Source organism: Ceratotherium simum, chromosome 3, assembly GCF_057802395.1.
Source record: "Ceratotherium simum simum isolate JZ-2026a chromosome 3, ASM5780239v1, whole genome shotgun sequence".
Taxonomy (NCBI): domain Eukaryota; kingdom Metazoa; phylum Chordata; class Mammalia; order Perissodactyla; family Rhinocerotidae; genus Ceratotherium; species Ceratotherium simum.
In genome coordinates, this window is record NC_141902.1 from 13,952,914 (window position 1) to 13,968,249 (window position 15,336).

The following is a 15,336-nucleotide window of genomic DNA, read 5'->3' on the forward strand; positions in this document are numbered from 1 at the left end:
ACTGGACCACTATCTTACACCATACACAAAAATTCACTCGAAGTAGACTAAAGATGTGAATTTAAGACCTGAAATCATAAAACTCCTAGAAGAAAACATGGGCAATATGCTCTTTGACATTGGTTTTAGCAGTATCTTTTTGAATATCATGTCTCCTCAGGCAAGGGAAACAAAAGAAAAAATAAACAAATGGGACTACATCAAACTAAGAAGCTTCTGCACAGCAAAGAAAACCATCAACAAAACAAAAAGACAGTCTACCAACTGGGAGAAAATATTTGCAAATCATATATTCAATAAGGGGTTAATATCCAAAATATATAAAGAACTCATAAAATTCAACAACAAAAAAATGAACAGCCCAATCAAAAAATGGGCAAATGACATGTACAGACATTTTTCCAAAGAAAATATACAAATGGCCAACAGGCACATGAAAAGATGTGACGCATCACTAATTGTTTGGGAAATGCAAATCAAAACTACAATGAGCTATCACCTCACACCCATCAGAATGGCCATTATTAAAAAGACAAGAAATAACAAGTGTTGGAGAAGATGTGGAGAAAAAGGAACCCTCGTATACTGCTGGTGGGAATGTGAATTGGTGCAGCCACTATGGAAAACAGTATAGAGATTTCTCAAAATATTGAAAATAGAAATAACATATGATCCAGCTATTCCACTTCTGGGTATTTATCCAAAGAACATGAAAACACTGATTCGAAAAAATATGTGCATCCTTGTGTTCACTGCAGCATTATTCACAATAGCCAAGACTTGGAAGCAACCTCATTGCCCATCAATGGATGAAGGGATAAAGAAGACATAGTATATATATACAATGGAATACAATTCAGCCAAAAAAAGATGAATTAGTGCCATTTGTGACAACATGGATGGACCTTGAGGGAATTATGCTAAGTGAAGTAAGTCAGACAGAGAAAAACAATTACACTGTGACTTCACTCATATGTGGAAGATAAACGAACAAACACATAGATACAGAGAACAGATTGGTGGTTACCAGAGGGGCGGAGGTGGGGGGAGGGCAAAAGGGGTAAAGGAGCACATATGTATGGTGACGAATGGCAACTAGACTTTTGGTGGTGAACACAATGCAATCTATACAGATGTCGAAATATAATGATGTACACCTGAAATTTATATAATGTTACAAACCAATGTGACCTCAATAAAGATAAAAAACCACAATGAGATACCACTTCACACCCATCAGGATGACTAAAATCAAAAAGTCAGATAGTAACAGCTATAGAATAGGATTCGAAGCAACTGAACTCTCATACACTGCTAGTAGGAATGTGAAATGGTGCAACTGCTGTCAAAAACAATCTGGCTGCAGTAAACAATAGAACATTGAATTATCACATGACCAGAAATTCCACACTTAGGTACGTAGCTGAGAAAACTGAAAGAATATATCCACACAAAAACTTGTGTCTGAATGTTTATAGCAGCATTATTCATAATAGCCAAAAGATGGCAACAACCCAAATGTCCGTCAGTGGATGAATGGATAAACAAAATGTGGGTTCTCTACCTAATGGAATATTATTTAGCCATTAAAAGGAATGAAGTACTGACATGTGCTACAATGTGGATGTACCTTGAAAACGTTAAGCTAAATGAAAGAAACCAGTGACAAAGACCACATGTTATGGTCCATTTATATGAAATATCCACAATAGGTACGTATACATATATATCTCTCTCTCTACAGAAAGTAGATTAGCAGTTGCTTGGGGTGATTAGGAGAATGAGGGAAGATCAGGGTGACAGCTAAAGGGTACAGGGTTTCTTTCTGAAGTGATGAAAATGTTCTGAAATGGACTGTGGTGATGATGCACTTATCTGTGAATATACTAAAATTCGTTAAATTGCACAGTAGGAACTTTCACTTCTGAGAAGATCACGTAGACACACTCGCCCTATTCTTCACACTAAGTACAATGAAAACCCTGGACATTACATATAAAACAAACATAAGACTGAAAGGTGGAGAAAAGAAGACAGATCAACTAGGGAATTTGGGACCAAGGAATGATGTGATGGTGAATTCTTGGGGTTTTCTTTTTGCCTTATGTATCTCAGACTTGAAGCTGAAGAAGCCAGCCACCTAGAAACATCAATGAGTGCAAACTGAAAAAAAAAACAAAACCCACTCTTTCTAGCCAAAGGACCCAGAAAGGAGCAACCTAGAAAGACAGAAAACATTTAGACAATAGCTGCGCTACTCCAGCCAAATACCACAGAAGATTCTGTGACCCCCATTCCCACCCCTGACAACAAAGGTCGATTAGAGAGCCTCAGGAGACTGTAGTGAAACATCCCCAACACCACACTGGAGTAATATCATGTTGTGTCAGAGAAGGCCAAGTAGGAAGCCAAGACTTATCTCTGCCAGCTGGTGTCTAGTCCCCCATCCACACCCACACCACAGTGCCAGTGGAGACGACATGAGGAACCTGGAATTCCATCTCCTCAGCAGTAATGAGGTGCCCCTCCCCCTGTCCACTGGGGTAGGTCAGAAGAGGCCTAGGGGAGAACTAGGCCTTTCACCATCACCCAGCAGTAGTGAGATCACCCCCACCACTGTTAAGTGGACACTGCCTAGGAAGCCAGAACTCCTACCTCAATCTAGCCAGTAATGAGGATCTCCCCTCCCTGGATGTCAGTGGAGGTTAAGTGGGGAACCTATACTTGTACCTCTACCTGGCCGTAATGAGACAGTACTGCCCCCACTTCTCAAATGGAGCTGTGTCACAAAACAGCCAGCTGAAACAGAAAGTTTAAATAAGATTCTTAGTCTCATAACATAATATGAAAATGTCCAGGCTTCAATCAAAAATCATACCAAGAACCAGGAAGGAATCAAACTGAATGAAAAGAAAGTAATAGATACCAACACCAAGTTGACAGAGATTTTAAAGTGACAGTAATAGAAATGCTTCAACAACAATTAGAAGCATAGTTAAAACAAATGAAAAATAGAAAGTCTCAACAAAGAAATGGAAGATACAAAGAAGAACTTAATGGAAATTTTAGAACTGAAAATATAAGAACTGTGAAATAAAAAGCTCAGTAGATGGGCCCAGCAACAGAGTCAGGTAGAGATGGGGATAGGGAAGAATGAATCAGTAAACTAGAAGATAGAACAGTAAAAATTAATCTGAACAGCAGAGAGAAAATAGACTTAAAGACAATGAACAGAGCATCAGGGACCTGTGGGACTATGACAAAATATCTAAGATTTCTGTTGTCTGAATCCCAGAAGGAGAGGAGAAAGAGGTTGGGTCTGAAAATTACTTGAAAAAATAATGTTGAAAACTTCTTGAGTTTGACAAGAGAAATAAAGCTAATAAAACTATAGATGGAAGAAGCTGGGTGAAACCCAAATAGGATAAGTCAAAAGAAATTCATACTAAGACACATTATAATTAAACTCCTGGAAACTAAAGACAAAAAAAAATCTCAAAAGCATCCAGAGAAAAATTACCTTCCCTATAAGGGGAAAACAATTAGAATGGTAGTGAATTTCTCATCAAAAACTATGTTGGTGAGAGGAAGTGACATAATATTTTCCAAAAGCTGAAAGAAAAAGAACTGTCAACCTAGAATCCTATAGCTAACGAAGGAATGAAGTGAAACATTCTCAGATGAAGGAAAACTTAGAGAACTTGTTACCAGCAGATCTACCCTAAAAGAACCACTAGAAGTTGTTCTATTAACAGAAAGGAAAAGATAGAAGGAACCTTGCAACATCAGGAAGAGAGAGCATGGCAAGAAAAAATATGGGTGAATACACTAGGCTTTACTTCTCCTCTTGAGTTTTCTTCATTATGTTTGTTTGATGGTTGATGCAAAAATTATTTCACTATTTGATATGTTTCTAAATGAAAATATTCATGGCAATTATACTACAAACGGGAGGATAAAGGGACATAAAGTGAGGTAGAGTTTCTGTATTTCACTCAAACTGGTAAAATGACAACATCACTAGACTGTGATAAGTTATATGCATATAGTATAATGCCAAGAGCAACCACTCAAAACCGTTTACCAAATGATACTCTCAAAAAATGATAGATAAATAAGAATGGAATTCTAGGAAATGTTCAAGTAACCCAAAGGAGGCAAGAAAAATAAAACAGAGAAAATAAACAGAAAACAAAAAATAAAACAACAGACTTAAACCCTAACATATCAATCATCACATGAAATATAAATGGTCTAAATATACCAATTAGCTTCTAGAGATCAAGATGGCGGCATAAGCAGACTCAGAACTCACCTCCTCCCGTGGACACAGCCAATTTACAACTACTCGTGGAAAAATTACCCCTGAGACAGAACTGAAAACTGGATAAGAGGAACTCCTGCAGCAACAGACAATCCTAACTGAGGTAGAAGAGGCAGAGACACCCTTCTGGAAAGGAAAAACACCGCCTTCACAAGCCGCCAGCTTCACGGCCGCCCGGGAGCAGCTCATAGGTACGCAGCCCTCCCGGGAGGCACGGGGCCCTGAGCCGGAGAGCGCCCCTGCCGTGGGCATTTTGTGGACCCAGCACAATCGAGACCAGTGGCATAATATCTGACTTTGCCTGCTACTAAAACATTAGGGAGTACCCCCAGAAAACCCGGTTCACAAAGAAACTAAAACCGGCTCTTAAAGGGCCCGCGCACAAACTCACCCATTTCAGAAAGCATCCTAAAATCACCAGAAAGAAAGGTGCACAGTGCTGTGGTGAAAAGAGACTAACCTAATAGGCCCTGAGTGCATCTCCGTGAGGGGTGAGACATCTCCAGGGACTGGGACATTGGTGACGGCCATTGTTGTGGCCTGGTGTGGGCGTGCTGACACAGACACCATTGGAGTTCTCCCTGAGGCCTGCTAGCCCAGGGTCTGCCCCACCCGCTAGAGCACCGATTTAATCCAGCTCAGCCAGGGCAGGCAGCCCACCCTAGAGACTGGCCCCACCCAACAACAAGCCCTCAGGCAACTTGTGGGCCTGCATAGATTGGTGACTGGATTCTCTGCAGCCTGGCAACTGAGCCGACTTTAGCGGGGCAGGGTGTGCACAAGGAGCAGGCGGAGAGTGTGGGGCAGTGGCAGAGTATGTGGGGCTCCCGCCGTGGAGAGACTGGGTCCGCTTGGGGAGGTCGGGGCACTCACACGGGGCAGGACTGTGTTGACTGTGTGTGTGGACCTGTGGGCGGCAGGGCTTGTCAGCTGCAGAAGACTTCTGCTTCTCAAAGACCCACATAGGGGGTTTGCCCCACTTTCCAAAGCCTGAAACAATTGGGTGCTCCTGTGCCTGAGGCCAGCGCCACCCAGCTGCAATCCTCAGAGAGCTGACAAGAGACCTAATAGGCTAGAGGCTTACAGCAATTGTAAGGCCCTGAGCCTAACAACCTGCCACGCTGGGGGCCTACTCACTTAAAAGAAATACTGCAACACAAATGTGGTATTAGAACTTGCAGCCAACTGTGTAGAACTTGCAGCCAACTGTGCTGGGGCTCCCCACACCTGATAAAGAGACTGAAGGGCCCACAACAACTACAAGCAGCTGAGCATTGCAACAGCTGGCCAGGAGCATAACTCAGCTTCCCTGGGCGCCTACAGGGAGAGCAAACAGGCCACAACAGAAGGACACACGTAGCCCACATAGGTGTCACCCCTGGAACATTGAGAACTGAGGGAAGCACACTGGAAGCCTCCTAAGGCATCACTTACATAAGGTCACCTATCCAAGAGCAGGAGACCTAGCTGACCTACCTAAGACGTGGACACAAGCACAGGGAAGGAGGCAAAATGGGGAGGCAAAAGAATACATTCCAAGTAAGGGAACAGGACAAAACCCCAGAAAAGGAACTAAGTGAAACAGAAATGAGCAACCTACCTGACAGAGAGTTCAAACTAAGAGTGTTAAGGATGCTCCAATGGAAATAATTAATAAAACCAAGAGCTGGTTCTTTGAAAAGATCAACAAAATTGACAAACCTTTAGCTAGATTCACCAAGAAAAAAAGAGAGAAGGCACAAATAAGTAAAATCAGAAATGAAAGAGGAGAGGTTACAACAGACACCTCAGAAATACAAAAGATTATAAGAGAATACTATGAAAAGCAATATGCCAACCAATTCAACAATCTGGAAGAAATGGATAAATTCTTAGAATCATACAACCTTCCAAAACTGGATCAAGAAGAAGTAGAGAATTTGAATAGACCAATCACCAGTAAGGAGATCGAAACAGTAATCACAAACCTCCCGAAAAATAAAAGTCCAGGACCAGACGGCTTCCCTGGTGAACTCTACCAAACATTCAAAGATGACTTAATACCTATCCTTCTCAAACTCTTCCAAAAAATTAAAGAGGGGGGGAAGCTCCCTAACTCATTCTATGAAGCTGACATTACCCTGATACCAAAACTAGACAAAGACAACACAAAAAAGAAAATTACAGGCCAATATGACTGATGAACATCGATGCAAAAATCCTCAACAAAATACTAGCAAATCGCATACAACAATACGTTAAAAAGATTATACACCATGATCAAGTGGGATTTATTCCAGGGATGCAGGGATGGTTTAACATTCGCAAATCAATCAACGTAGTACACCACATTAATAAAATGAAGAATAAAAATCACATGATCATCTCAATAGATGCAGAGAAAGCATTTGACAAGATACAGCATCCATTTATGATAAAAACTCTGAATAAAATGGGTATAGAAGGAAAGTACCTCAACATAATAAAGACCATATATGAGAAACCCACAGCTAATATCATCCTCAATGGTGAAAAACTGAAAGCCATCCCTCTAAGAACAGGAACCAGACAAGGATGCCCACTGTCACCACTCCTATTTAACATAGTACTGGAAGTCCTAGCCAGAGCAATCAGGCAAGAGAAAGAAATAAAAGGGATCCAAATTGGAAAGGAAGAAGTGAAACTGTCACTATTTGCAGATGACATGATTTTATGTATAGAAAACCCTAAAGAATCCACCAGAAAACTTTTAGAAGTAATAAACGAATATGGTAAAGTTGCAGGATACAAAATCAACATACAAAAATCAGTTACATTTCTGTACACTAACAACGAAGTAGCAGAAAGAATAATTAAGAATACCATCCATTTACAATTGCAACAAAAAGAATAAAATACCTAGGAATAAACTTAACCAAAGAGGTGAAAGATCTGTACACTGAAAACTATAAAACATTTCTGAAAGAAATTGAAGAAGACACAAAGACATGGAAAGATAGTCCGTGCTCTTGGATTGGAAGAATTAACATAGTTAAGATGTCCATACTTCCTAAAGCCATCTATAGATTCAGTGCAATCCCTATCAAAGTTCCAACAACATTTTTCACAGAAATAGAACAAAGAATCCTAAAATTTATATGGAACAACAAAAGACCCCGAATAGCTAAAGGAATCCTGAGAAAAAAGAACAAAGCTGGAGGTATCACACTCCCTGATTTCAAAATATACTACAAAGCTATAGTAACCAAAACAGCATGGTACTGGCACAAAAACAGACACACAGATCAATGGAATAGAATCGAAAGCCCAAAAATAAACCCACACATCTATGGACAGCTAATCTTTGTTAAAGGAGCCAAGAACGTACAATGGGGAAAAGAAAGCTGTTCAACAAATGGTGTTGGGAAAACTGGATAGCCGCATGCAAAAAAAATGAAAGTAGACCCTTACCTTACACCATGCACAAAAATTAACTCCAAATGGATTAAAGACTTGAATGTAAGACCTGAAACTGTGAAACTTCTAGAAGAAAACATAGGCAGTACGCTCTTCGACATCGGTCTTAGCAACATCTTTTCAAACACCACGTCTGACCGGGCAAGAGAAACAATAGAAAAAATAAACAAATGGGACTACATCAAACTAAAAAGCTTCTGCACAGCAAAGGAAACCATCAACAAAACGAAAAGACAACCTAACAATTGGGAGAAGATATTTGCAAACCATACATCTGATAAGGGCTTAATCTCCAAAATATATAAAGAACTCATGCATCTCAACAACAAAAAAACTACCAACCCAATTAAAAAATGGGCAAAAGACCTGAACAGACATTTCTCCAAAGAAGATATACAGATGGCCAACAGGCACATGAAAAGATGTTCAAAATCACTAACTATCAGGGAAATGCAAATCAAAACTAAAATGAGATATCACCTCACGCCCGTCAGAATGGCTATAATTAACAAGACAGGAAACAACATGTGTTGGAGAGGATGTGAAGAGAAGGGAACTCTCATACACTGCTGGTGGGAGTGCAAACTGGTGCAGCCACTATGGAAAACAGTATGGAGAGTCCTCAAAAAATCAAGGATAGAACTACCATATCATCCAGCTATTCCACTGCTGGGTATTTATCCAAAGAACTTGAAAACACCGATTTGTAAAGGTACATGCACCCCTGTGTTCATTGCAGCGGTAGTCACGATAGCCAAGACTTGGAAGCAACCTAAGTGCCCATCAAGGGACGAATGGATAAAGAAGCTGTGGTATATATACACAATGGAATACTACTCAGCCATAAGAAACAATGAAATCCAGCCATTTGTGACAACATGGATGAACATTGAGGGTATAATGCAAAGTGAAATAAGTCAGAGGGAGAAGGTCAAATACCGTATGATTTCCTTCATTAAGTAGTAGATAATAACAACAATAAACGAACACATAGGGACAGAGATTGGATTGGTGGTTACCAGAGTGGAAGGGGGGGGGTAGGGAGGAGGGTAAAAGGGATAATTCGGTACATGTGTGTGGTGATGGGTTGTAATTAGTATTTTGGTGGTGAACATGATGTAATCTATGCAGAAATAGAAGTATAATGATGTACACCTGAAATTTTTACAATGTTATAAACCAATGTTACTGCAATAAACAAATTTTAATAAATAAATAAATATACCAATTAAAAGTTGGCGGAGTGGATTAAAAAACATGACCCACCTATATGCTATAAAAGAAACTCACTTCAAATATAACAATTTAGGCTGGTAGAAAGTAATAGGATGGAGAAAGTTATATTGTGCAAACATTAATCAAAGGAAAGCCGGAGTGGCTACAGTAATATTAGATAAGGTAGACTTTAGAGCAAAGAGAATTACCAGAAACAGGGGACATTATGTAACGATAAAAGAGTCACTCCACCAAGAAAACAGCAATCCTAAATTTGTGTGCAGCAAACAACAGAACTGCAAAATATGTGAAGCAAGGCTGATAGAACTGAAAGGAGAAATAGACAAATCCACAATTATAGATGGAGACTTCACCCCTCTCTCAACAACTGAGAGAAGAACTAGACAGAAAATCAGCAAGTATGTAGAACTCAGCAACACCGTCAACCACCAGGATCAGATAATTGACATTTATAGAATGCTCCACCCAACAACATCAGAACATTCTTTTCAAGTGCCCGTGGAACATGTCCCAAGATAACTATAGATTGGGCCATAAAACAAATGTCAGCAAATTTAAAGACTTTAAGTGATACAGTATGTTTTCCAACTATAGTGGGATCAAACTTGAAATCATTAACAGAAAGATAACAGGAAAATGTCCAAACACTTGGAAAGGTTACATACTGTATAATTCCATTTATATAAGATTTTTGAAATGACAGTTTTGGTAGTAAAGAACAGATTAGTTTATTGCCAGGGGTTAAGGAGAGGATAGAATAGGAGGGAAGTGAGTATGGCTCATGTAACAGGGCAACATCCTTGTGGTAATGAAAATGTCTGTCTCTTACCCATATCAGTGTCAGTATCCTGGTTGTAATATATTTTGTAATATTTTTATTCTTAACATTTGTAATAGGTTTTGCATTGGGGGAATCTGGGTAAAGGAAACATGGGATCTCTTTTTATTATTTCTTAAAACTTCATGTGAATCTACCATTATCTCTAGATTAAAAGTTTAATTAAAAAAATAGAGATCAGCAAGTGTTATAGAAGTGTTTACAGCAAAGGAACACTAAACTGAGACTTTCTCCTTTACATAATCAGAGAATTGACTTAAAAATAAATAACTTTCTCACCAAAACAAAACAACAAAAAGCTGCACTAAGATACCATTTTTTCCCTATCAGATTAGCAAAGGTCATAAAGTTTGACAATAGATTTGAGCAGATGTGAGGGAAACAGGTACTGCATACACTCTTGGCGCCATCTGTGGAGAGCACTTTGGTAGTGGGTTTCAAAATGAGAAGTGCACGTGCCCTTTGACTTCGAGTTCCACTTTTGACTATTTGTCCTACAGCTCTACTTTCACAAATGCAATATGATGTGTTCAGTGTTATTCCCTGCACCATTGACTGTAATAGCAAAAGATTGGAAACAGCCTAAATATCCTTCAAGTAGAGGACTAGTTAAGTTATTGTTTATCAAGAAAATGGACTTCTTTGAATCCATGAAAACAAAAAAATGAGGAAGCTCTTTACTTACAAACAAGGAGTATTTTTCAGGATGTTTCAAGTGCAAAAAAGCCAACTGGGGAACATTGTATATGCACACTGTGTGTGTATACACACATATATATAAAAATTTACTTGGATATACAGAGAATAGTTTTGGATGGATACTTGAGAAATTGCTTTCTGGGAGGGGAACTGAGTAGCTGGAGACGAGAGATATGGAAGGAAGAATTTTGAATTTTTACATATGTGAATGTATTACTGAGTCAAAAAAGTAAATTTAAAAATATTATAAGTGATTGAGGCAATCTCGTGGTAATGGCATAAAAACTAATTTGTTACTCGTATGTTTATCCTTTAGTAACTGATATTGATAGTTGAGACATGTTCAGCTCACATGGTGCAGAGATTTGTTTCTATAATTCTCCACTTTTTCAGATATTCAGATTTTATTATTTAAAAGCATATGCATAAGTAGTTTCTCTGAGTAGAGCGATACAAGCAATATTTAAATTTTGTTTCTTCTTTTCTTTCCAATATGTCTTTAATTTTCTACAATGAACACAAGTTGCTGGCTTCTGTGCATTGCACAAGTCCGGAGAATATCATCCAAGGCAATGATGCTGATATTAGCATGTATAATATTTATAATCAGGAGAAAAGATTTTTAAATATCTTTGCACAGATTAGTTTGTACTTTTTTAATGTATTTGAAGTGTAGTTAAGTTCTGCATTTTTATATTTTTGTTCTGGGCTATGATAGGTGCCAATAATTAGGAAGCCAGTTGTGATGTGTAAATATGACACACCTAATTAATAATTTTGTCAAAGTGACATTACTGTTTTAACTCTTCCCCAGATCATTTCCAGTCCTGATTTTTCCCACTTGATTTTTGCTCTCTGGCCTTGGTGTCTCCCCATAGCCTTTATAATTTACCATTAACACCTAGTAGCCTAACAAAAGATGTATAGTACACAGCAGTTGATTTCTTTCCTAATTAACTCCTACTAATTAGAAATCCTCAAATACTTAATAAAAAAAATACCAGTGTGAACAGAGCAGCTCTAACTAATAGTTCTGGATTGAGCATTGGTTGATAACCTGCAAAAGACTTTGTTGTCCATGTTTTGCAAAGTGAGAAATTGGAATCTTTTTCAGTAGTGAATTTTTGAGTTTTGTTTAGTTGATTAAGATTATGTGTCTCTTCATTGCTTCTAGGTAAATCTTACAAACCATTGCGGTTTCATGGGAGGACTACAAAAAAACAAAAGCACTGGATTGACCACACCGTATTTTGCTACCTCTACAGTAGAAGTAATATTTCATGTATCAACAAGAATGCCTTCTGATTCTGATGACTCTTTGACGAAAAAAGTAAGTGCTGAGAAAAAAAGTTCTCCCAATTTTGAAATCCTAGTAATGAAGAAAATTAATACATAAAATATGTAAGGAAGTAATGTAATTGATCAAGCACTATTTCTGAGTACTCCACGCTTCACCCAATACTGTCTTCAGAAACAGGATTGTTGTACAGCAAACTGTTTTCCTTACTGATATGATTGAAGGTTATAGTCTTAACAAAGGATTTGTCTGCAAGAAAATGGGGATATGACAAATTGAAAAACTTCTTCATATGTTCAAACTGGTGAAATTATATTTCAAGCCCCTTCACACATGGATAGATATAATGTTTATATTGATTGAGGGAGAGGAAAAAAATAAACTGTAAATTATTATAAAGCACTTAAAATATAGCATGCTTTATTGTAAATTTTCACAAACTAATATAGCAGATAAAATGAGATATCGTTAATTAAAATAAAGTTTACTCCCTTAGAATTTATGAGAGATATAATGGAACAGTTTTGATGACCGTTCTTGATCTTTTAAAACCTGCACCACCAATTTGCTCTCCTGGCACCTGCATTCAAAACTTATTCGAGTGACCCGCAGAGATACCTCAGAGTACAGTTGTATGTATTCAATCCGTGTTTGGTTTTATTAGGGAGAAACATTTTTAAGAGTAAAACCTTGTCCGTTGTTTCTTTTCTTTACCTTCTCCTCCTTCTCTTTCTCTTTCTCCTCCTCTTCTTCCTCCTCAGTTTACTCAAAACTACTGCTGAATGTAACCAACTTAATATCATAGGTCATTTTACTTGATAGGCTGATGCCCGATATCAGAGCTCTTCACACTTCATTAACAAGCTGTGAAAACAGTGTTATTGTCATTCTTTTGAAAAGGAACTTCAAAACTCCTCTCAAGTATTTTATAAGATTGATTTAACACCCTTGATGTCTTTTGTTTACATTTTAGAATACTGTTGGAAACTGCCTATTAAATGAGTATGGTTAGTAAAACTAATACATGAATGCTAATTAGATTGGAATGAGGAGTAAACGTGGGAGTAATTGATAAATGTAGGAAAGTACATTCAGTAACAGGTTTGCTAAAGAATTGCTTGGCGTGTAGTATTTAGAAGTACAAAATGAGCCATGAATACTGACAAGAAGACAGTGAAGAGTTGGATTGGAGTAAAAAACTTCAATTAAGCACTTTCTTCCATCAACTCATTTTAAATCTGTATGGAAATAAGCCATACTCAAAATAGAGACAATTATGAGTATAGTGCAAAAAGATAAATAATTTTAATCCTTAAGAACTTGGCAGTGACTCACATTTTTCATTTTCATGGCTCCATGGATACAACTTTTAAATCCTAGAGCAGAGTATAAAATTAATATTATCTTAATTTGCAAACATAAGCGCAGAACAAAGTACATCATTTTTTGTTAAAATGCTTTTTTTAAAAAAAGAAAATTGTCAGGATATTTTTACTTCACTATAGTAAATCTTATAATTATATAGTACTTGAAATTTTATTCCTGCAGCCTTTGTAGAAATGTCAAATAAGTAAGATTTCTTATCTCCTTCAAAACAATCACAAGAGTTTGTCCTTAATTATTTAAGAAGAATCTGAAATGGATGTTTAACAATCCATTATCATAACAAAATTAATTTGGGAAATGATAACACTATTTAAGAATTATTAAATAGTTGAGTTGTAATTAAAATTATACCCTTAAATGGTGCAATTTTTAAGTACTGGATTTATTAGAGAATTTTGAGGGATTAAACTTTGAACATTAATAGTTTTGTTCATTTATAAGTGTGGAAACTGTTTTTTTTTATTGTGGTAAAATAACATAATCTTTACTATTTTAACAATTTTCAAATATACAGTTAATTGGCATAAAGTACATTTACAGTGTTGTACAACCATCACAAGTATCCATTTCTAGAACTTTTTCATTTTCATTTAGTTCAAAATATTTTTTATTTTCTTTTGAGAATTCTCTGACCTGTATGTTATTTAGAAGTGTGCTGTTTAATCGCCAAGTATTTTGAGGTTTTCCAGCAATCTTTCTGTTATTGATTTCTAGTTTAATTCCATTGTGGTCTGAAAGCAGACGTTGTATAATTTCTATTCTTTTATGTTTGTTAAAGTGTATTTTATGGCCCAAATGTAGCCTTTCTGGTGACTGTTCCATGTGAGTCTGGGAAAAATGTGTAATCTGCTATTGAAGTAGTCTTTGAATGTCAGCTATATCCAGTTGATTGATGGAGCTTTTGAGTTTAACTGTATCCGTACCAATTTTCTGCCTGCTGGATGTCTCCATTTCTGATAGAGAGGTATTGAAGTCTCCTACCATAATAGTGGATTCTTCTATTTTTCCTTATAGTTCTATCAGTTTTTGCCTTATGTATTTTGACACTCTGTTGTTAGGTGCATATTTATTAAGAATTGGTTATGTGGTCTTGGATACTGACTCCTTTATCTTCAGGTAGTGCCCTTCTTTATCCTTGACACTTTCCTTGCTCTGAAGTCTTCTCTATTTAAAATTAATATAGCTATTCCCACTGTCTTTTTATTGGTGTTAGCATGGTATATCTTTCTCCATCCCTTTACTTTTAATCTGTATATGTCTTTGTATTTAAAGTGAGTTTCTTGTAGACAGCATATAGTTGGGTCTTGTTTTTTTGATCCATTCTGATAATCTTTGTCTTTTATTGTGATGTTTAGACCATTGACATTTAAAGTGGTCTTTGATACAGTAGGATTAATATCTACCATATTTATTACTATTTTCTATTTTTTACCCTTGTTCTTTGTTCTATTTTTGTATTTCACACTTTTTCTGCCTTTTGTGGTTATAATTGAGCATTTTATATGATTTTGTTTTCTATCCTTTCTTAGTGTATCAATTAGACTTTTCTTTTTTAACTTTTTTTAGTCATCGCCCTAGAGTTTGTACTATACATTTACAACTAACCCAAGTCTACTTGCAAATAACACTGTTTTGCTTCATGGATAGTGCAAGTACCTTATAATAACACAATATGCCTAATTCTTCCCTCCTATCCCTCATATCATTGCTGTCGCTCATTTCACTTATACATAAGCATACATAATTAAGTAATTTTTACTATTATTATTTTCTTAACAATCAAATATATTGTTGCAATTACTGATTCTCTGATGCTCTTCTTTTCTTTATGTAGATCTGAATTTCTAACCTATATCATTTTACTTTTCTCTGAAGAACTTCTTTGAACATTTTTTGTAAGGCAGCTCTCTTGGCAACAAATGCCCTGAATTTTTGTTTGTCTGAGATAGTCTTTATTCTCCTTTACTTTTGAAGGATAATTTTGCAGGGTACAGAATTCTAGGTTGGTAGTTTTTTCTCCCAGCACTTTAAATATCTCACTCCACTCTCTTCTTGCTTGCATGGTTTCTGAGGAGAAGTCAGATATAATTTTTATCTTTGCTTCTCTATAGATTAAATGTT

The 15,336-nt window shown here is 36.9% G+C and overlaps 1 protein-coding gene across 8 annotated transcripts in view; it reads left to right on the plus strand.

The window, feature by feature from the left end:
- RALGAPA1 (Ral GTPase activating protein catalytic subunit alpha 1) overlaps positions 1-15,336 on the plus strand; it is a 241,377-nt gene that overhangs the window by 183,306 nt on the left and 42,735 nt on the right. For all 8 annotated transcript variants that reach the window (XM_087422563.1, XM_087422573.1, XM_014792116.2 and 5 more), the window contains one exon: positions 11,707-11,862. In XM_087422563.1, coding sequence (XP_087278689.1) covers positions 11,707-11,862 — 156 coding nt within the window. The remainder of the gene's footprint in view (positions 1-11,706; positions 11,863-15,336) is intronic.